Below are 21,903 nucleotides of genomic sequence, written 5' to 3' on the forward strand. Positions count from 1 at the left end.
TTCATGACTAATAACATATCCAGAATTATTTTCATATTAATAACAAAATTCTGTTAGTCTGCATACATTGTGCTAATTCTAAGCCAAACTCTCCTCATTAAAGTCACCTTTGACCTATTTCAAAATTTCATCCATTATATCTTAACTAACCTAGAAAATGGAGCAAAAGAGAAAGAGTGCTCATTTTAAACATTAACAAAAAATTCCAGAAAAGCTGAACTTCTATAAAAATTCATTTAATCAGATTCTTCTCCCCAATTCTTAATCTAGCAATGTAGGAATATGGATAATATAGATTCTTTTATGTTTGCTTCTTATTTTTGTTGGCTCTCTAAAAAAACCTAAGGCATGGTAAAAACAGCTCCAAATTGATAGGACATAGAATTTAAAGGAATCAAAAGCCAATTTTTTAAATCTTTAAAACTCAAATTATTAAATGCTTACTATTGTGGAAAAGAGACTGTTTTAAGATGTGATCACTGTCTGACCATGCCTGACTCAGACCCTTGTGCTAGATTCAGCTTGTTTCACTAGATAGGGGTCAGATCATAGACTACTTCCATAACCCCCCTCAGAAACTGTCTGACTCTTCCTCTGTGTCCCAGGCTTGCTGGTTCCTGGAACAGGCCCTTACACTGCCTGCGCAAGTATGTAAGGCATTTCCCCCTTATCCATCCTGCCCTGTCTTATATAACCCCTTAGCACCTGCCACCTGGCATGGAGGATAGACATGTCACTTGCCGCTGCCCAATTCGCACCTGTATATACGTCTCCTTAATAAATTCTTAATGTAATGATGGAGTTTGTCAAGCCTTTTTCTTTGGTCTCTTGGCCATGGGAAATTTTATGTCACAACTATATTTCCTTTTTTGCTTCAAAACTGAGAAAATTCAGATCCAGATATAGTAAACAGCAAGAGTTAACAGTCTCTCCTAGCCATGAGGAATAAATTATTGAACATTCTAAGTCATACTTTTTTTCATATACCAGGTTTGCTTTGAATATAATTAAATTTCAAAACTGTTATTGAAACTTACTTTAAATTAACCTTCTTAAAGGAAATAATACTAATGATGCCAATTGAGAAGTAGAATGTAAAGTGAAAAATAAGAGATCACAGAGATGTAAAAATATTATGAAATACCCAAAGCAAACACCGGGTGGCGTATGTGCTAACTATAAGTAGAATTATCTGTTTTGTGTATTATTTATTTAAAACTGAACTGGTCAGTCTCAGGTCATTTTCAAATAAAAGCTGATTTACTCTAGCTGAATATTATACTGAACCCACGATTTCCCAATAAAACATCTTTATGATTAAAGGCATCTGAACATACTCCTAAAGAAACAATCCTGAGGTTCTGTGACAGAAAACAAATTCTGAGAACAGATACAATAAAAAGTCAATGGAGGAGTTACATGTAAAATAATAATTTTTAGTACGTGAAGAAACTACAGAGATAAAAGGCCAGTCCTCTATGTAATTTCCCCAAAGCTAGTAAACAGTTTTGCTACTAGATAGCTAAAGGAACAGAGTGGAACAAAACACAGATACCCTCTCAATATCCAGTAGAATCAAACTCAAGGAATTTCCCCCTTTTCAATGTGTTACATTGACACTATTAAGCATGGAAAAATAATAATAAAATTTATAATATAATCATGTACTTTAAGTAGACATTCTTCTGAATGTATGTTTAGATATTTTAAAATAAAAATTCTATTAGTCTTGATGTTATAACGAGTTAGAATTCTTTAACACAATAGCTTATTATTCAAAATGGAACTAGGACACATACCCACTAAAACATGAAAAGTACAACTAGTAAAATCTCTTATGATAACTTATTTTCATGAGAGTTTATTCATTCCTCACTATCAGTTTAAGAAGCTATGTTAAAATCTTAAATGCCTCGACTACTTTTTCCTAAGCCAACACTTTTGCTGACACAATTTAATCTTCATTGGTACATGAACAAAATATATTCCTGTTACAAACCTGGGCTCTTTTTTCTCTAAGTTCTTGCTGTTGTAGTCTCCTTTTTTCTCGTTTTTCTTGTAATTTTTCTACTTCTTTCACACAGTTAGATTTTCTACGTGCTGAAAGAAAAAGACTAGCTGTAAAAGTATAGTCTTCTTTTTAGAGTTTTGTACTTACACACAAAACTTTTATGTATAATTTCACCACATTAAAAAAAAAAAGTACACAGTGATAAAGCATGCCTATAACAGCTATGTGAACTTTACTTATGAGCTGCTTTAACAAAAGTAGGAACAGGACGATATACAAAAAAGAGTCCAAAAAAAAAATGACTCTAACATAGTAATACATGTCATCTCTTGGTTTAGAATCAAAGATCTCTGAAGCAAGAAGCATAAGAATTTCTTCTATAAAATCTGTCAAAATATCATCTGGCCAGAATTTTAAATTCAATGCAACTGACACATTGTTATAATTTTATATTTATAAAATTTTCTTTCTCTAAAATATATATTTAAAAACCCAATCAAGAGACTAAACTAACAAGAAAAATTTTTTTTTCTACAGTGGTAAAATGAAATCTACAATCAACTTTGTAGTTAAGACCGTTCGCCATTTGGGGACTTATAAGGATGACCAAGAGAGAATACATGTATGTCTAAAATGACTGAATCCTTGATACATGATTTACATACAAGGGGGTCCAAATTCCTTTTTTGCAGCTTGAACTGGAGATATATCTGAAACACTACCATTCTGTTGTGCAGAAGACGACTGTTCAGGAAGTTGACTAGGCCGTGCACGTGCAGAACCAACCACTGTAAGTAAAACAAAATTTTAAAATTCAGAACAAAAAATCAGTAAAGGTGAACCTTGGTAAAAGGAACAGAGGTATCTCATATGAACTGATACTTAATGGCTGCATTTGCAAACTGAAAGGTCTTCTACTTATATGAGCATAAGCAAAATATATAATTCTGTTCAACCAACTGACAAACTAAAAGGTTTTCAGCATAATATGTGATAACTTAGGTGCCATCAATATAATTTTCAATATAAAACTCGAACTAAATAATTTATATAAAAACCAAAGCCAAGCTTGATTTTTAATAATCATTTTAAAAATGTAAGTGTACAAAATATGAATTTTAAATGCATTCTCATTTTGAAAAATTTATAATTCAGAAAGCACAAAAACTTAAAAGTCCTTCAACCCTCCTTATATTCTAAATCTTATTCTTTGTTCCTCAAATATGCAAATCTTTAGCAGAGAATGTCCTACTGTGGATGCTATAAAAGTGAAAAAGGCATATAATATTAAATATAAATATCATATTCTACAAAGAAATATAAATTTTCACAAGACTCAAAGGACTGTGTTTAAAGTGCAGAACTTTCCCTCTAGTTCCAATCTCTCTTCTAATACCTACGCCCATCCCTCCTCACCACCCATATGGAGCAACGTCACTCTCAGAAAGGATATCTGCTGAATAGCAGATGAGAAGCAAACTATGTTTTGTATCTTCTGGCTGAAAATATATGGAAGACTTGCAATTAACTAAAATTTATACATGTTCATTTTTTTTTTTTAAGCTGACTCCTAAGATACTCATGACACTTGTTGGAAGCTTGTTAGCTAGAAAATCATGTAAAAATGTCATGATGATTAAACTTACTTTTGTGGAATCAATCAACTGACTACTTCCTCATTCCTTTCTTAAAATACTCTCCTCAAATCTGAAAACTTATTGGGTAAATGAAATGAATCAAAAATTGCATAGATCGGGGTTTCATATTCATCATGTACCTTTAGAAATCATTTTTTATATTGTCAATATTATTGTGTCAGAAAATCAAGAAGACACCAATCTTAAAATTAGCCACATAATGTTTAAATAAATAATAATGTAAAGGGAGGGTAATATTTACTTTTAATTTATCTTGTCAAGGCCATACTAAGAAGTCGATAGGGAAAATTAATAGATAAATATTTGCTTCACCTCTATTATCTCTTGGAGGAGGGTCATTCTTAATAGAAGCCACAGTCCGTCGATTCTGTAAGAGAAAATACTCATTTTACTTCTCATAATCAGCTTCCTTTAATTAAAAACGTAGGCTGACATACAATAATATAAAACTAAGTGAAGAAAAAGTATAAACAATCATCTAATGAATTACTACTAATGCTTTCAATATTCAAGTTTCTTTATATGACTATTCCCCACCCCCAAAAAATTATTCAGGAATTAATGTGAGCCAGGCACTGCTCTAAAGACTTTGTATGTATTAATTCATTCCATCTTCAAAACAATCCTATGAAGTCATATTATTGCTATTCTGGTTTCATAGATGAGGAAACTGAAGTAAAGAGAGGTTAAGTAATTTCACTAAAGTGCACTTCTAATCATTATGCCATTCTGCCAAAACTATGTAATATGTTTCATTTTGAGTATCAGGGGATAATTAATAAAATACTAGTTTTAGATAACTTACAGCCAATTGTTAAGCTGAAACGTCAAACTATTACGAGATGCACACTGTCAGTTATACTAAAAGGTTTCATTAGACTTTCACAGACTGCATAGATTAGGGTAGCAAATACTTGGTCCTATTATTTATTTACTAAGACTTCATTTTAATCGCCGAGGGAAAAAAGATACCAAATAGTGCGCTATTTTTCAACTCTAACTGCACATTCAAATGAGATAGGTACTAGTAAAAAGGTATTGATGTTAGGGCCTTCTTTTAAATAAAATAAACCATCTCTGGGAGCAGGCCTAGGAATCAGTATTTTAAATTCTCCAGGTGATTCTAATGTGCTACCAAAAAAAGATGCTAATGACATACTCAAAAGGATAAACTATGAAGATCCTTCAGCCTGTGAAGCCAAGTATAAAAAATACCTTTTACAAATGGCAATAAATGACCCCAAAGCAGTGACTCTCAATATGCTGAAATTATATAACTTGAAAATCTGCCTTATGTTCATATGCATGGTGTAAAAAGCAGAAGGTTCTGTAGATATTGCTAAGCTTCTATCATATTATATTTGGATATCTTCCCTGCAAAATAGTGAGCTCCTATAGGGTTAGAGTTATGTCGTATTCATATATGTAAGTGATAAAATCAAGAATGTAGAAAAATCACCAAATGCTTGTTGAATTCAACACAAACTGCAGATTTAACAACTTCGAGGGGCCGCTTGGCTTAAAAACAGTTGTATTTTGATACAAAGTGTTAACAGTCAGAAGTTTTAATAGAAATGCAAAGGAATTATCTTTTAATATAAAAATAACATATCTTTTATTTTTATAAAGATAAAACTGTTAGGGAGGATATAGTATGGTTTTAAAGTTTATCTTCACATACAATACAGAAATAGTTAAACTACACTCCATCATTTCCCTTCTTTAATAAACATAAAATTAGCAGAATTACCATTTCAAAAGACTATTGGAATGAGACTTTATTATAAATAATAAAGTTATTCTTTCTTTATCAAAGTCATTTGTATTCATTCAACCAACACTAACAAGCAACTGTTTTGACTCATAACTCCTGAAAAGCTATTCGTGTCAGGAAAAATCCTAATCAGGCAAGGAATTTCTAGAACATTATTTAATGATTGTTATAACTGTGCATTAGACAACCTCAATCCTTGAAAGTATATGTGTATACGGAAAGTATATATGCATACGGATAGCAGAAAGAATTTTTTTTTTTTTTAACAAAACTACTAACACTTAAAACATATTCCCACAGCCTGCCAATTTCGAAGCAGCATGTGTGCGCGCACACACACACACATTCATCCTCTGAATTTTCATCACTAACCTTTACAATTTTGTTTACTTTGGCTGAGGATGTTGGAGGTGGAGGTGTTTCTGGACTGGGTTCAATTTCTTCATCAGGTACAAGGTCAGGGTTAAGTGAAAAGATGCTCTCCAAGTCAATCTGTTTTAAAAACCACATGCCATTTTGAGCGTACTTAGACAAATCTTTTACTTTTTCAAATAAATTCACACATAGAGAATAAATGTTAAGTAATTTTAGCCTAATGAACGGTATTGCTATAAAAATTAGATTATCTAGAATTATAACCCACACATTTAAAAAATATCTCAAGATTAATTTTGTGGTCTTGATTATATGTCCAATCACATAAGATACACATAAAAAGAAATCTCCCTTCTTTCTTTGAGTGAAATTTTTTAATCATTTGAAAGATTTTAAAGAATGATAAAGAATACATGTATTATATGAAAATTATATACTTTTCTGTTTTGTTTTATATTAAAAATTTGATGGCAGGACTAGAAATAAAAATTTAACCTAGTGATCATACCTCTTTGCCTTTTGTATCTCCATTTTCTATCCATTCAACAGTCACACTTTCATTATCTTCATTTAAAGATGTTACCATTGCTTGATGTATTCGGCCTAAATGGGAATAAAATATTTTTTAAAATGCCATGAATTATGGAATGCCTAAACTCTGTCAAATAAAATTCTATAATTCACAAACTATTAAAAGACTACCATACTACTTTTCTTACAAGAGACTGCTATAGACTCTCAGGATAAGGCAATAAACTTTGTCCATGGCACCATAAATCGATTTCTTACAGGTCAAGACCAGGAACTCAAGAAATTGGATTATACTTAAAGTTTATTTTCAGCATACATGATAAATGGTTACATTAACATATAGAATACCTGAAATTTTATACCATTGAACAGTTAGTCATTAGAAAGTTTCCTTATTATGAGCCAACAATGATTCTAGAACACAGAACAAAAATTCATAAGGCAATTTTTAATACTATACTGATATAACACTTTTTATTTAAAAGTCATGATCATATACTACACAAATTAATAATGTTAATTTAAAATTTTGAGAAAAAGAATCTGAGTGCAAAAAGGTTTGGAAATGTTAATCTAATATGTTCTTTTTCTGCATATTACATATGGAAATCCACTCTACTCCTTACTTTCTCTGATGACTCCAGTATTTATCATTTGTAGAGGGCAGTCTATATAATGTATTAAACTTGTTTTCCCTCTCTTAATGGATTGTGGCTCTTACCTGTTAGTAACTATAAATATAATTATTTTTAATTATTACATAATATTCCATTTTTTATAACTTATTTAAAACCTACTGATGGTCATTTAGGTTATGTGCAATATTTTACTATTATAAATACTACTATTGCACATTTGTCATTATGTATTTGCTAGATTATTTTTTAGGAACAAATTCCTAGAAGCAGATCAACAGGTTATGTGTGTACGTTGTGTGTATACAGTTGACCCCTGTAAAATGTGGGGATGAGGGGCATTGACTCCCACATAGTTGAAAATCTGCGTGTAACTTCCAACTCCCTCAAAACTTAGTTGGTACCTGCAGGAGATTGGTTTCAAAACCCGCCATGAATACAAAAATCTGCAGGTGCTCAAGTTCCCTATATAAAATGCGGTAAATGCAGACAATGGGCTCTCTGCATCTGTGGACTCCCAATAGCGGATCACTAAGTACAGGTATTTAATGAAAAAAATCCATAGATAGATGGACCCATGCAGTTCGAAGTCACGTTGTCCAAGAGTCAACTGAACACACACACATACAACACATGCACACACACCACACGCACATATGCATATATGTACATAAATACACACATATATACATGTGTATACGTACATACATTTTACTTATTTCATCTGTTTTCATCTAACCCAACCATTTGATTATTATTCAAGTAAGGACACATATCTACATCTTTATATTATCTAATAAAATGTTAAACATACAGAATTTTCATCTGTAGTTTCGGAATGAAGTCCTTGGGACATCTATAAGTTACCTAATGATAATTTGTAGCTCTTAAAAGAAAAAAAACGCTGGATATACAGTACATAAAACAATATTATTATAACAAGGGATACAATATCTTTAAAGACAATATGAACAATAAGAATGTTATAAGTAGTTAGGTATGAAATTACTGTTAATCACTATCTTTCCCATATGGGTGCATATAAAAATCTGAAGTAATAAATTAATATAATCTTGTTTTGAAAATTCAAGTATTAAAAATAAAAGTACTCTCAAGTGATAGATCAGTGTTTTTTTTTTTTTTTTTTAAAAAAAAACTAAAATAAGGCTGGAGGTATCACACTGATTGATTTCAAATCATATTACAAAGCGACAAGAATCAAAACAGCATATTGGCAAAAAACCAGACACACAGACCAATAGAACAGAAATGAGAATCCAGAAATAGGCAAATAATTTTCAACAAAGGAGTTGAAATTATAGTGTCGAAAAGAAAGCCTCTTCGATGAATGGTGCTGGGAAAATTGGAGAGCCACAGCAAATGAGTGAAACTAAACTGCTGTTACCACACACCGAAGTTAACTCAAAATGGATTAACGATCCAAAAATAAGACCTGAAACAAATTGCATAGAAGAAAACAGGCACTACACACATGGACCTTCGATTTAGAGAGATTTTATGATTTTGACTTCAAAGGCAAGGAAAGCAAAAGCAAAAGGCAAAAATAAATGAATGGGCCGACATCTAACTAAAAAGGTTCTGCACAGCAAAAGAAACGAAACAAAGAGGCAATCAATTAAATGGGAGAAGATATTTGCAAAGAATGCCTCCGATAAGGAGTTAATATCCAAAATATATAAAGAACTCATATAACTCAACAACAACGACAAACAAATTATCCAATTAAAAAATGGGCAGAGAAGCTGAACAGATACTTCTCCCATGTAAACGTACAAATGGCCAAAAGACGTATGAGAACATGCTCAACTTTACTAGCTATTAAGGAAATGCAAATCAAAACCACAATGAGAATGGTAGGATGCATGCTTAAATAAAATTATCTTATGACAAACAAACAAACAAACAAAAACTATAATGAGATACATCTTCACACCTGTTAGAATGGCTATCATTAACAATACAAGTAATAATAAGTGTTGGAGAAGTTGCAGGGGAAAAGGAATCCTCATACACTGCTGGTGGGAATGTAAATTGGTATAGTCACTATGTAAAACAGTGTAGAGGTTCCTTAGAATATTAAGAATAGAATTACCACATGACCCAGCAATCCCTCTTCTGGGTATCTACCCCAAAAATTCAAAACATGTATCATATACACACCTGTTCATTGCAGCATTATTCACAGTGGCCAAGATATGGAAATGACGGAAGTGCCCTTCGATAGGTGATTGGATAAAGATATGGTACCTATATACAATGGACTATTACTCAGCCATAAGAAAAGATGAAATAATGCCATTTGCAACAACATGGATGGATCTTGAGATTATCATGCTAAGTGAAATAAATCAGACAGAAAAAAATTTAGAACCATATGATTTCACTTATATGTGGGATATAAAACTGAAAGCAACAAATGAACAAAACAAACAAAAACTCGTAGACAGATAACAATTTAGTGGTTACCAGAGGGAAAGGGGGAAGGTAGATAAGGGTAAAGGAGGTCAAATATATGATGACGGAAGGAAATTTCATTTTGGGTGGTGAACAATGCAAAATACAAATGTATTATTAAATTGTACAATTGGAGTCTATATAATTTTATTAACCAATGCCACCCTAATAAATTTAATAAAAATAAATACAAAAAACTAAAATACATACTGGCAATCTTTCCATGACAAACCAACATATTAATTTTAACAACCTATATATTAACAACTATATAGCATTCTAAAAAAGAAATGCATCACGATTTAATTATTCCTTTACTAAGAGTAATTTAAATTGTTTCTGACTGTTTGCCATTAAAAGATGTACTCATTGCACTCATTACCTACCTGTACATAGGTGTAAATGTTTTCATAAATACAATTTCTAGAAGGAGAATTAATGAGTCAAAGAAACTGAAATTTCGATATTTGAAAACTGCTCTCCTTTTACCTTCCCACCAATATGGGACATATTCTTCCACAGCTTTGTGGACACTGAGCATTATTAACTTAATATTTTTTACCAATCCGATAGGCCAGATCTTTCTGTATACTTTCTAAGCATGTATATGTCAGAGACTGGCCCATTTAATCTACATTAGTTTAATATAAAAAAATATATTTATGAAGTATATATATCCATTTTTAAAATGAGGAAACTGGCTATGGCCATGTACCCTGACCAAGCCTGATCCTGTCTGATCTCGGAAGCTAAGCAGGGTCGGGCCTGGTTAGTACTTGGATGAGAGACCACCTAGAAAGACCAGGTGCTGTAGGCACACACACACAAAAAAAAAAAAATAAAAAAAATTAGGGATTATATTGCTCTTTTTATCAAAACCTTTTAGTGGCTCCCTATCTTACACAAGAGTAATAGCCCAAGTCCTTCCAATGGTCTTTTAATGACTTATTATAAAACCCTACATGATTTTGGGAAAAGTGAAGTGGTTTACTATAAGACATCAATATACTTTCAACAGGAAATGACCCCCAAGAAGATGTATTTGAACATCAGACTAAGGAGGCTGTTGAAGGAGTGCAGATCAGGATTTCTAAGCAATTACCAACAGAATTACCATAATAATGAGAATGGGGGAAAGCAAGTGCCTGTTACAAAAGACAAGACCAACACCACCTACTGTGAGGCATTTACCACGATATTACAACTAGATGTGTAAGAAAAGGCAAACCAGTGGGACAAAATCTAAGACTATAGGTCACAATTACATAGAGACCTTAACTTCAAAAATAGCATAGAGATTAGCAATGAAGAGGATAAAGAAAATCAAGGTGATAACATACAGTATTCAGCAGTCTTTTCAACAGTGGTACTTCCACATCTTCAGTAGCAATGCAGACATCCAGAAAGCCTTAAGCCACAAGTAGCAGAGTCAAAAAGCAGCTAATCACCAGTTAAGCCTAAACTCTAGAAGATTAGTAGGGCAGGATGAAGAAAATGTTGGCTTGCCTTGACGATGGTCCAGGTTTACTCATTTAAGAATAAGTAAAATATAAATATGAAAATCTAGCAATAACTAATAAAAAGCTTAGAGCTGAATGAATGAAGTCTTAAGTGTTCGCTTTTTGCCAGTGGATTAGATTACTAGAAATACCTGTATAGTACCTATGCAGCATAGAATTTTTATTATTTTATCAAAAGATGTCTCTAAAAAAATTTTTAAGGCTGACTTTTCCCAGTATGCTTTTAAATCTTTTTAAATAAATTGGTTTAGTTAAGATATACTCAAATACCTCATTGAGTATAAAAATTTACACTTTGACTTTTTTCAAAAGTCAAAAAGCACTCATTAACAAAGATGTTAAATAATAAAATAAAGAGACAGATATATGAGATTTTTCGAAGGAAAAAATCATTGGTTTAGTGATAACATAGGTATAATAGGAACGGTCTGAGCCTGGATGATGGGAAAATGATGACATTGGTGGCAGAGAAATGAGATATTTTATCCTAAGTCTCAGTTGGTGTTAACAAGACAACTATAGATACAGACGTATAGCTCAGGGACAAATTAGGATTGGAAACATTTTTCCCTAGAACCTGGGACAATCTTCCCACATGGCTCTCTAAATACCACCCCATTTCTCTGGTTTGAGAAAATTTCTGTACATCATTCTCAAAACACTTACCCCCGGCCCCTGCCCTTTGACTCTGATTTCCCATTTACTTTTTGAATTATATTACATAGACTAGCGGTTCTCAACCCTTTGGCACCAAGGACCAGTGCTCCTATAAGATTTAAAGCCTGATGATCTGAGATGAAGCAAAGGAGGTGATGCTAGCGCTGGGCAGCAGCTGCAAATACAGATGAAGCTTCGCTCACTTGCCCACCGCTCACCTCTTGCTGTGTGGCCCAGTTCCTGACAGGCCACAGACTAGTATTGGTCCACAGCCAGGGGCTGGGGACCCCTGATATAGGCTTCTATGTTTAAAAATATTAATAGAGCAAAGCACCTGTGTATCCACCACCAGCCAAGAATCAATACCTTTGAAACCCCATATGTCCCCCTCTTCAAGTGAATCTCTCCCTCTCCTTTCTCCCTCCACCAGAAGGGACTATCACTACTTTGTTATTTGAGATAATCACATCATGGCTTTTCTTTGTAGTTTGACCACTCATAATGCAACACACACACACAAATCTAGTTTGCCTACCTTTAAACTGTATATAAACAGACTGACACTACTTTTAAGACTATTTTTTTTCTGAGATACTTGTTATGTGTATCTATAGCTCACTCATTTGCACTACATATGAATATGGCAAAATTTATCTATTCCTCTGTTGATGGACATTTGTTATGTTTTTTGCTATTTGGAAGAATAATGCTGTAGGCATTCTCATACTTGTGTACTGATACAAATATGTGAAAATTTCTCAGGGATATAATCATACACAGATAAATAACTTTTCTAGTTAGTGCCACAATGTATTCTATACTAACTTTCGCTGTAATTATTTGTAATCCCACTAACAATTACTTCACATCCATAATATGTCAGATTTAATGTGGTTCTAATTTCTCTCACTCAATAAGGTTGTGCCTATTTTCATGTTTGCTAGCCATTCGAGCCTTTTGTGTGTTTCTTTTTCCTACTTCTAGAGAAATTCTCTATACAGTCTTGGTATTAATCTTCTGCTATATATATGTTGCAAGTATTTTGTCCAAAATTGTGGCTTATCTTTTCAGCTTCGTTATGGTGTCCTTTTGATGACCTGAAGTTCTTAGTTTTAGTGTAGTCAAATATATATTTCTCAATTATAGCTTTCTATGTCATACGATTCTTCCTAAAATTCATGTCATTAAGATAGTTTCTTACATTTTCTTCTACAGTTTTACAAAGCCTTTTTTATATTCAAGACAGTAACACATTGTCATTTTGATCTTTGTGTGTATTAACCCAATTTCCATGTTTCCCCTATGGAAAATAAAATGGTTCCAGTGTCACCATCAAATTTCAAGCATACATGCATGAGTCTACTTCTATATCCCTAAACCAAAATTACAATGTCTTCATTATTAAAACTTTGCAATGTCTTGCTATCTGGTAAAATAAGCCTTCCTGCTTTATTGTTCTTTAAGAGTTTAATATTCTTAGCCTTTTGCATGTCTGTATAAACTTAGAATCAGTTTGTCAAGGTCCAAAATTCAAACAATTTTTAAAAACCCACCTGTTAGGATTTTGATTGGAATTGCACTGAATTACTTTGTTCTGAATTTTTATATCATTGACCAAGAGTAATACTGGCCAGCAGTTTTCCTTTCTCATGCCAGACTTATTCTGGAATAGTTAGTGTAAAATTATAGTTCAACCTTGAGTGTTTGGTAGGAACTGGTTAAAACCATCCTGGCATAGAGTTTTGTGAGAAGATTCAATTTCCTTAATAATTGTGGGATTATTGTAATTTTCTATTCTTGATTGTTTTGATAATTTTATTTTTCTAGATGTATACAAATTTTCACATTTTGGACATAAAGCTGCTCTTAATTATATTAACTGTCCATGGCACCTGTAATGATAATCACTTTTCATTCAAAATTTTTCAACTTTTTTCCTTGATAAATGTCACCTAAGATTTGCCAATTTTATTTTTCCAAGAATATATGTGGTTTTGTTGAACCCTTTTATTGTGTTATTAAGTACTAAATTACTGCTCATTAGTATTTCTTTTAACTTACTTTGGGTGTATTTTGATGTTTCTCCCCCTTAAATTCTTAAGATAAATGCTTAGCTCATTCATCATTATCATTTTTCCCTCGAAAGCAATTAAAGCTACACATTTCTCCCAATAATGGCTTTAGCAGCATCTTACAAATTTTTATATGTAGTACTGTTATTGTTCAATTCAAACTATTTTCTAATTTTATGATTCTTTTACTCTAGGTATCTGTTTATGATTTCTAAAAGTGAGACACATCTGACCAATCAGAATAGAAAAAGCCTTAATTGCAATGGACTGCGTCCCTTGGAGGAAAATTTCCTATAAACCTAGCTCCAGAGAGCAAATCAGCAGCAATTTTTTATCGGTGTCTTTAAAGAAGAGCCACATGTCTTTGTCTTCAGTGATCTGATTCTTTTTTCCTAGTGGCACTATCATCCTCCAGTCAAACGGCCTGCTCACCCCTTAGTATTTCTAGTCTATTTCTTCTCTGTAGTGATATCTTGTTCTTAAACCCAGCTATGCCATTTTTGTTTTCTTTTATGTACCTGAAGCAGAAAGACGCTAATAATGGACTTTATAGTACTATTATGACCAGAAACCCCTATCCATCTTTAAGTCATATGTCATATTAATAGAAAATAGGGGTCAGAGATGAAAACTGTTAAGTTCACACTATCTTATAAAATCAACATTATATAAATTGTTATAGTTTTAAAACTATATTTTTTTAATTAAAAATCTAGAGACATTTTAAAGTTTTAAGCTTTATTTCAATCTACTTGTAAAGATAAGTTACAGTGCACAAAACGTCATCTGTTAAGAGTGAAGTAAAAAATATGTGCAAAGAATTTTGGAAGTACAACTTCTCCCCAATCATTTTCCCAATAGGAGACCTCTGGGTCTTTAATATCCGAATTTCATAAAACTTACCTCTCAATGCAAGTTATTTTGGCCAATGTTTATACAAGAAAAGAATTATATTTGCACATGCCAGAAACACAATTCACATTTTAAACAATACAGTGTGCAAGAAAAGTTCTGAGTTACATTCCCAATATAATTGATAGTCAGAACATAAAAAAGCATGCCAAAGATCAAAATGTAGGCACAGAATAATGCTTGCATCATACTTAGTGTGAGCCATTTTCTGACAATGTATGCTTATCCTGAAATGTATTTCCAAAGCCTCTCATGTTTACTTAGCCTTTCTTTTGCCTAGTGTTGAATGAGTCCCAAAATATCTAATATTAAACACACACACACACACACCCCACTGAGGATGGACAAAAAAGTAATTATAAGGAAAAAAATACTGCACATAAAACCAATCTGTTAACCTTGTTTATTGTTTGTTAAATGACAGTATTGTACTTATATGTAGGATATTTATAGTGTCGGTTATACTTTTGAAATTAGAAAGTTGATAATTGACAATTATCAATTTTTTCCCATTTAAAGTAAAGGCAAATAGGCTCCCAGTTAGCATTTTCACACAGGACATCTGATTTATAGGAACAGATTATGGCTTTAGAGGTTGATAACTCTATTGTTTAAAATCAAAATATTCCTAGGTTTCTGCTATTGAGAATAGACTTTTAAATATAGTTAAATCATGAGAACCATAGTGATTCTAAGAAAAAAAAATCGCAATTTCTCTATTTGACCATTTCTAACCCAAGAATGGCAATTTCATATGGTTCGGCGTAAGAGAAATGCAAATTTCACCCCAAAGTTAGGTGTCAGGTTAAAGGTCCAAAATAGTAAAACCTTAATAAAAATTTATAAAAATATTATCTGCTCAATCATATCATATAAATATATAATATTCTGAAATCATAACCTTTATTTCAAAGGCATTTTACACTTAGTTCATTTACAAAATATCTTTACATAATTTAAGTCTCAAATTTCTGTTATAGTGAAATCAAACAGAATAGTTCAGATATCAACTTTTTAACATCTGTTAGTATATGTTAAGACAAATGATTTAAAAAAAATAAAAACCCACAAATGAAAGAACAGAAGAGCAAACATGAATTTAAGCCACCTTTGCTGTAGTGAATAAAAATAACAAATATATAAACTTTATATTTCTGGACTTTCTAATCTTTAAGATGATCACTTAAGATTGCTATTAGTGCTGTTTAACTTACCATAAAATCTCATATATTTATCGAGCTGCCAAAAACAAGTTTTACATGTTGACAATTGCCTTTTGGTCTTTGAAAAGAGAATCCTATTATGTTTCCTAGTTCACAGCTGAATTCACAGCAGCTGTGAGGCTAAGAAATGCCAGCAACCAATTAGGCTGGTGTAAACCTTGTCTAGCATATAAAGTATATAATTTGGTTGCAAATGCAAAAGAGCCAAAATAAAACAGTCAAGAATACTAATAAAATATCATTATGAGTATTTAAGAGTCTGAATATTTAAAATTCTAACAAATATATGTATTTTATTAAAAGGATACAGTGGGAGAACATTAGGAAAAAAAAAAAAACCATAAAAAACCAACAATTCTTTTTAGACCCATGCTGTTTTTTAAAAGGCTGGTGCTGTTCTGGACATAACCAGAATTATAAACTTCCTATTTTTTCTAATCCTACTCTAGAGATGAGTTTTACATGAGCATACATGTGGTAAGTCTTCCCCAAAAGTAAACATTATTTTCATCAGGTCCTCTTGAGCTGCTTCCATGAAATTTTCTTTTTATACTTCTAAAATAGTTAAGACCTTTATAAAAATTTCAAAACCAAATAATGTATGAATAACTAAAACAATTAGTGAAAATAGAACTTGAATTATAAGATTGTTTATAATGTCAATTTCCAAACCCTTTGAAGTTGTTAAAACCTACTATTTTTGTATAAAGTTTAATACATTTAAAAATATGACAAAAAATTAATGCTTTAGAAATATTAGCTAAAAATATTATTTAAAAAATTTTTACAAACTGAAAAAACTAGTAGTCAACTGGTCATTCATGTGTACATTGCCATGTAATGAAAATAAAAAACTTCAGTTTATATGCCAAATTAAAATATAGTTCCCTAGTAAATCTATTCTTGATAAAACCGCCTAGTAACTGCCTGACTTTTCAATGAGAATACTATTGCATAATTTGAAAGGATGTTTTGACTTTTAAAAATAAATATTACTCTGAATTGTAAACATTCAGAACAAGTACATGGCAGAATGTTTCCTGAGGATGAGTAAAATACATAGGCTTACTCAAAGTAGATAGTAAGTAGATTTCTGAAAGAAGCACTTTCTCTCAAGTCAGTTTCTACCAGAAAAGAATCTTGGTAAATTACCTTAAAACACACTTGCCTCAAAACTTTTGAGACTTCATATCATGTGACGGATTAAAATCTGTCTTAAACAGGTTTCTAATTTTTTCCTTAAATTTTATATAAAATACTGATTCTAGTAAAATAAAGCAATTGTATATTTAGTTATAAGTACCAAGTGTCAGTGTAGTGCATATTTCCAAATAGTCATAGCAAAAAATGTTAATTAACTTTTATTGTCTAAGGAGGTTTGTTTTAAATCTGTCTTTTAAAACAGATACAATTCTTTCCTTCAACTTATTAGAAGGATTCTAAAAGGATGCTCCTTCAGAACACGAAAATAACCTAATGGGAAAGTCAGGAAAATGGAGACTGCAAAATGCTTTAAAATAGATGAAATATGACAATAAAACTACCAAAAGCATTATTTAGAAAATGAAAAACACTGTAAACTATACAGTAACATTTATGTATTTTCTTGTCTTGCCAACTACCTCAAAGCGTTTATAATTTATTATTTTTATTCTCTCCAAAAGTAAATGTCAATCTGTTCCTAGATGCCAATAACCAGTAAATGAGGACAGAAAAGAATCCGATGATTTGTTGGAGATCATTACAGGAGATCCAGCATAAATCAAACGCCCAAACTCTGATATCCAGGTTCTGTTACGTAATCTAAACAGCAATGAAAAGAATACTTAACGAGGGCTATGCAGGCATCATATCTTCTTCAATAACTTTGGTGGAATAAGATGCCATTAGAGGACATAAATGCCTCAGCTGACACTGCTAACAGCGCTGTTGCTATTTAGTAAACCCCTGGGGAATGTGACTTTGCCAAACATAGAGACCTTTCTGTTTTGGCTTATCACATTTAAGATGTTACTGTTTATAACTAAATTTAAAAAGTTCTAGCATTTCCCTTCTTAGACTTTAAACCAAAGCTGGAACTGTGACACAAGAGAAATGCGTATGCTAGACCTAAGAATTTTCGTGAAAATACATCTTAAAAATGACACAGACTTCATTCATATTGTAAACAAACTACAAATTTTCAAATTCTTACTTCCTCTGTCCATTGTTTTGAAAAGGGATCTGAAAAATTAACACTGCTCAGAGAAATTTCCTATCTTGTTGGGATTTTTTTGTGATGACTGGATCACACTGCACACTAACAATCTGTTAGACTTATCGCTTAGAAGGGCCCATTGTGCAGCTATTTAGAAAACTTCCATCCTGAATTTGCACAAGGGTAATAAGGATAATGTCACAAAGGGGTCATGATTACAACAGAGATGATTAAATCACTTAATTTCCTCATTCTGAATATTTGGGGTTGGGGCAAGAAAGAACTGAAAAACTGTTCAAAACTACTAGTTAAAAAAGGTAAAAATTGAATTTCTAAAATCATAAGTTATATGATTAGGATTCCAGCTAACATGGTGAAAATGTAAAAAATAAAAAGCATTAAAAAAACTTCATAAAGTTAACTAAATAAATCTCAACACATTTTAATTAAAAAGCCATTCTTCATATCTACATTCCTCTGGGTCAATGTCTGAAACCTACCTTTATTCATTTATTGAGGAATAAAATATTTCCTATCTAGAATACCAAAGAGTTTTATAAGTGGTGTTTAACACATTGCTGACAATTTAAAGTGTTTTAGTGTATGTGCTGCCAAAGCAGAACTAATCTTAAGTTTTGAGAACAAACTTTCACAGATGGTCTGCTGGATACATTGAGCAATGCTATCTAATTGCTCCCTGGTTTAAATTCTTATTTACTCAAAAGGGAATTCCAAACCAATACATTGCGTTAGTCTATGACCTTTTCAGGGCTACATGTAGATATCATCTTCTCTTATGCTTAAATATATCCTAACAAGAGAGAGGGATCTTTTGGAATGTTTTTCAAGTCTTCAACAGCAGTATCCCAGGCAATGTAGACTTATACATATATTTATTAACAAAATTTAAACATAACTCAGAAAATTGACAAAAACATTATAAAATATTCAACCATTCCAGTTTGTTTTCAGCTACCCTCCTAACTTTCATTAGAGAATTTAAGGCCTGAATTCAGTTGACTGGGTGCAATTAATGTTTTTAGTAAAAGTTGTAGATGTGGTAATGAGGATGTCAAGCAGACTGATAACATCGGAATCTTAAAAAAAAAAAAAAAAAAAAAAACTCTCACAGTTAAAGAGGCTAAGAAAACTGAATATTCCACTATGAGATGCATCTTAACACATAACACTTTAGAAACTTGCTACTGTCTATAAAAGAACAGTATGTGCCGACACTTTAAAGAAAAAATCTCTAGTATTGAAGAGCTAGCCTGTCTACCTTTACTGCTGTCCAGGACAATGGGACAGGAGAACTTCTTCAAAAACCTTAAAGAATGTTAAACACATCATAAGTGATTTTCAAAAACATAATATTGTAGAAAAGTAATTTGTTACCAGAAAAAGAATATGGAAAATGTCTATCCAAGGCAAATAATAATGATACCTACTCTTAAACATTAAAAATAAAACTGTTACAGATGAGAGATGAAATCTTAATTGAAAATGCCAAGTCGTGGTCATACTAGTATAACATTAAACCAGTTGTCACTGAAAACTAATAAGTTTAATTTTATAATAGTCACATTCTTATCCACTACACAAAAACATATTCCTTTGTTAATTACTGTGTTGCTGTGGTCTTGAACAGCAGTCGAGATTCACGTTTACCTATAACTCTTTTCCTATGGACTGAAATGTGCCCCCCTCCATTCACATATTGAAGTCCTAAACCTCAATGTTATGGTGTTTGGAAGTGGGTCTTTTGGAAAGTAATTAGGCTTAGATGAGGTCATGAGGGTGGAGCCATCAAGATGGGACTTCTGACTCTAAAGGAAAGAGGGAGATGTCTACCATGTGAGGACACAATAAGAAAATAGCCATCTCCAAGACAGGAAAAATGCTTTTACCAGCACCCTAATTTTTGTTGGATTTCCAAGCCTCCAGAATTTTAAGAAATATATGTTGCTTAAGCCACCCAGTTTATGGTATTTTGTTATCCAGCCCAAGCAGAGTAATTTATCCTCTTTCAAATACTAAAGGCCATAATAAGGCAATAGGAAATCAAAGATATTGAATAAGGGACATTCCTTGCCCTGTGCCAAGATCTCAACCCCTGATTGCAGTGTCACTACTTCCCTGAGGAATTTATCATCACAATCCCTGTTCCACTCTAACTATGGATGCCTATGATGGTAGTGACTCTGAAATAGGGAAATTTTTACTTTCAATGTTGGTCAGTTGGATTAATAGATGATCATTTCTTTAAACCCTTGTACCACTAGAGTAAAATGTAAAATAATAAATTCAGTGTGGCTAGAGGAAAGGTATACAAAGAAAGTAGAGCCAAAGAATCTCACTATGGAGAGACTGACTTAAGTCAGATTATGGGTTTGGTTTTCTACATTTAAGGTTGAGAGATCTCCTAAACATCTAGTGTAGATTATCAGTGTGTGTGTGTGTGTGTGTGTGTGTGTGTGTGTGTGTGTGTGTGTGTGTTATATACATATGTATAGATAGATAGATATAGATATATAATTATAGTGGGTGGTCCAGGTTTAATATAAAATCTTGAGAACTGTTAGCATATACAGTAACACACATTTTCAAAAGGGGGAAAAATTGGCTCCTTGGAAGAGAAGAGCTTAAATATTACAAGTTTGTGGCCCTCCAAAGGGCCATAGCACATAAACAAATACACAGTGCATGTGATATTAAAATTTTATGGGTCCCTAGGTAGACGAATAAAGATATGCTATCTATATATGAGATACATATACATATTATATGTACATTAATATATACATATGTATACACACACATACACACAATGGAATATTATAAAAAAGAAATCTTGCCATTTACGACAATGCAGATGAATCTAGAAGGTATTATGCTAAGTAAAATAAGTCAGAGAAAAATACCTGATTTCATTTATAACTGGAATCTAAAAGAAATATGAATAAACAAAACAGAAGCAGACCCATAGATACAGAGAACAAGCTGATGGCTGCCAAAGGGGAGGGGGAGTAGAGGAACAGAAAACAAGAAAAAATATTAAAATTAAATATAAAATTTCATGGGAGGGTGTGATTAAGAAAAAAAATGTCTAAAATGGTTCTTTGGAAGGGAGCAGTAATGAGAGTTTGGAAAAGTAAATATAGACAGTATTTAAGGCAGTGAAAGTGATATGATCACTAAAAGAATAAGGGTAGAAGTCCAGGTTTTCAATGTACAGAGGTTGGGGAGATAATAAGTTACTAGCACAGATCAAGAAATTGCCAGAGAAAAAGAAGAAAATCAGGAAAGTAGAATCCTAGAAGCCATGTAACAAATGGCATTTCTAGAAAGAGAATAAATCAATTCTGTCTCTGTCAAATGCTGTTAACAGATTAAGTAAAATTTAAGCACAAGTGGAGACCTTTTTTTTAGATGAAATAAATAATAGTATTCCAGTAAGTTGATGGAAATAATTTAATAAAGGAGAAATTAAGGACACAGCACAAAGAACTAATGAAGTGGTAACTTTGGGCAGGTGAAAAAGGATAACATTTAGTGTGTAAGTAGAGGAAATGTGCCTAAAATTAGAACAGAACAGGTTTATCCATGGAAAGGTAAGAAAGGCATAGTTACAGGAACAGATATTGATTGTTATTTGGGTGGATGTGGTAGACTTGTAGAAGTCTTTTTTCTGATTGCTTTTCTCAGTGGCAAAATGGCATACAAAGTGATCTGTTCAGAGTGTGTATAAGAAAATAAACCTAAGAATGTTATGAGAAAAGTCAGCTAAGAGTGAATGGGTTAGAGATGTGACTGTTCATTCAAGAAAAGTAGCCATGAATTTAAATTGTGATCAAGCAGCACAA

At 32.2% G+C, this 21,903-nt stretch overlaps 1 protein-coding gene and 1 pseudogene across 4 annotated transcripts in view; one reads left to right on the forward strand and one right to left on the reverse strand.

Annotated features, from left to right (window-relative positions):
- Positions 1 to 21,903, reverse strand: part of KIF2A (kinesin family member 2A) — a 58,954-nt gene that overhangs the window by 21,106 nt on the left and 15,945 nt on the right. For 2 of the 4 annotated variants that reach the window (XM_016137043.2, XM_016137045.2), the window contains exons 2-6: positions 6,327 to 6,421; positions 5,816 to 5,935; positions 3,982 to 4,036; positions 2,677 to 2,799; positions 2,000 to 2,100 (exon numbers count right to left, since the gene is read on the reverse strand). In XM_016137043.2, coding sequence (XP_015992529.1) covers positions 2,000 to 2,100; positions 2,677 to 2,799; positions 3,982 to 4,036; positions 5,816 to 5,935; positions 6,327 to 6,421 — 494 coding nt within the window. The remainder of the gene's footprint in view (positions 1 to 1,999; positions 2,101 to 2,676; positions 2,800 to 3,981; positions 4,037 to 5,815; positions 5,936 to 6,326; positions 6,422 to 21,903) is intronic. The other 2 variants (XM_016137046.2, XM_016137044.2) reach the window with 1 other exon arrangement.
- On the forward strand, positions 10,159 to 10,276 carry LOC118607052 (annotated as a pseudogene).

The sequence above is a fragment of the Rousettus aegyptiacus genome, unplaced genomic scaffold, assembly GCF_014176215.1.
Source record: "Rousettus aegyptiacus isolate mRouAeg1 unplaced genomic scaffold, mRouAeg1.p scaffold_m13_p_8, whole genome shotgun sequence".
NCBI lineage: Eukaryota > Metazoa > Chordata > Mammalia > Chiroptera > Pteropodidae > Rousettus > Rousettus aegyptiacus.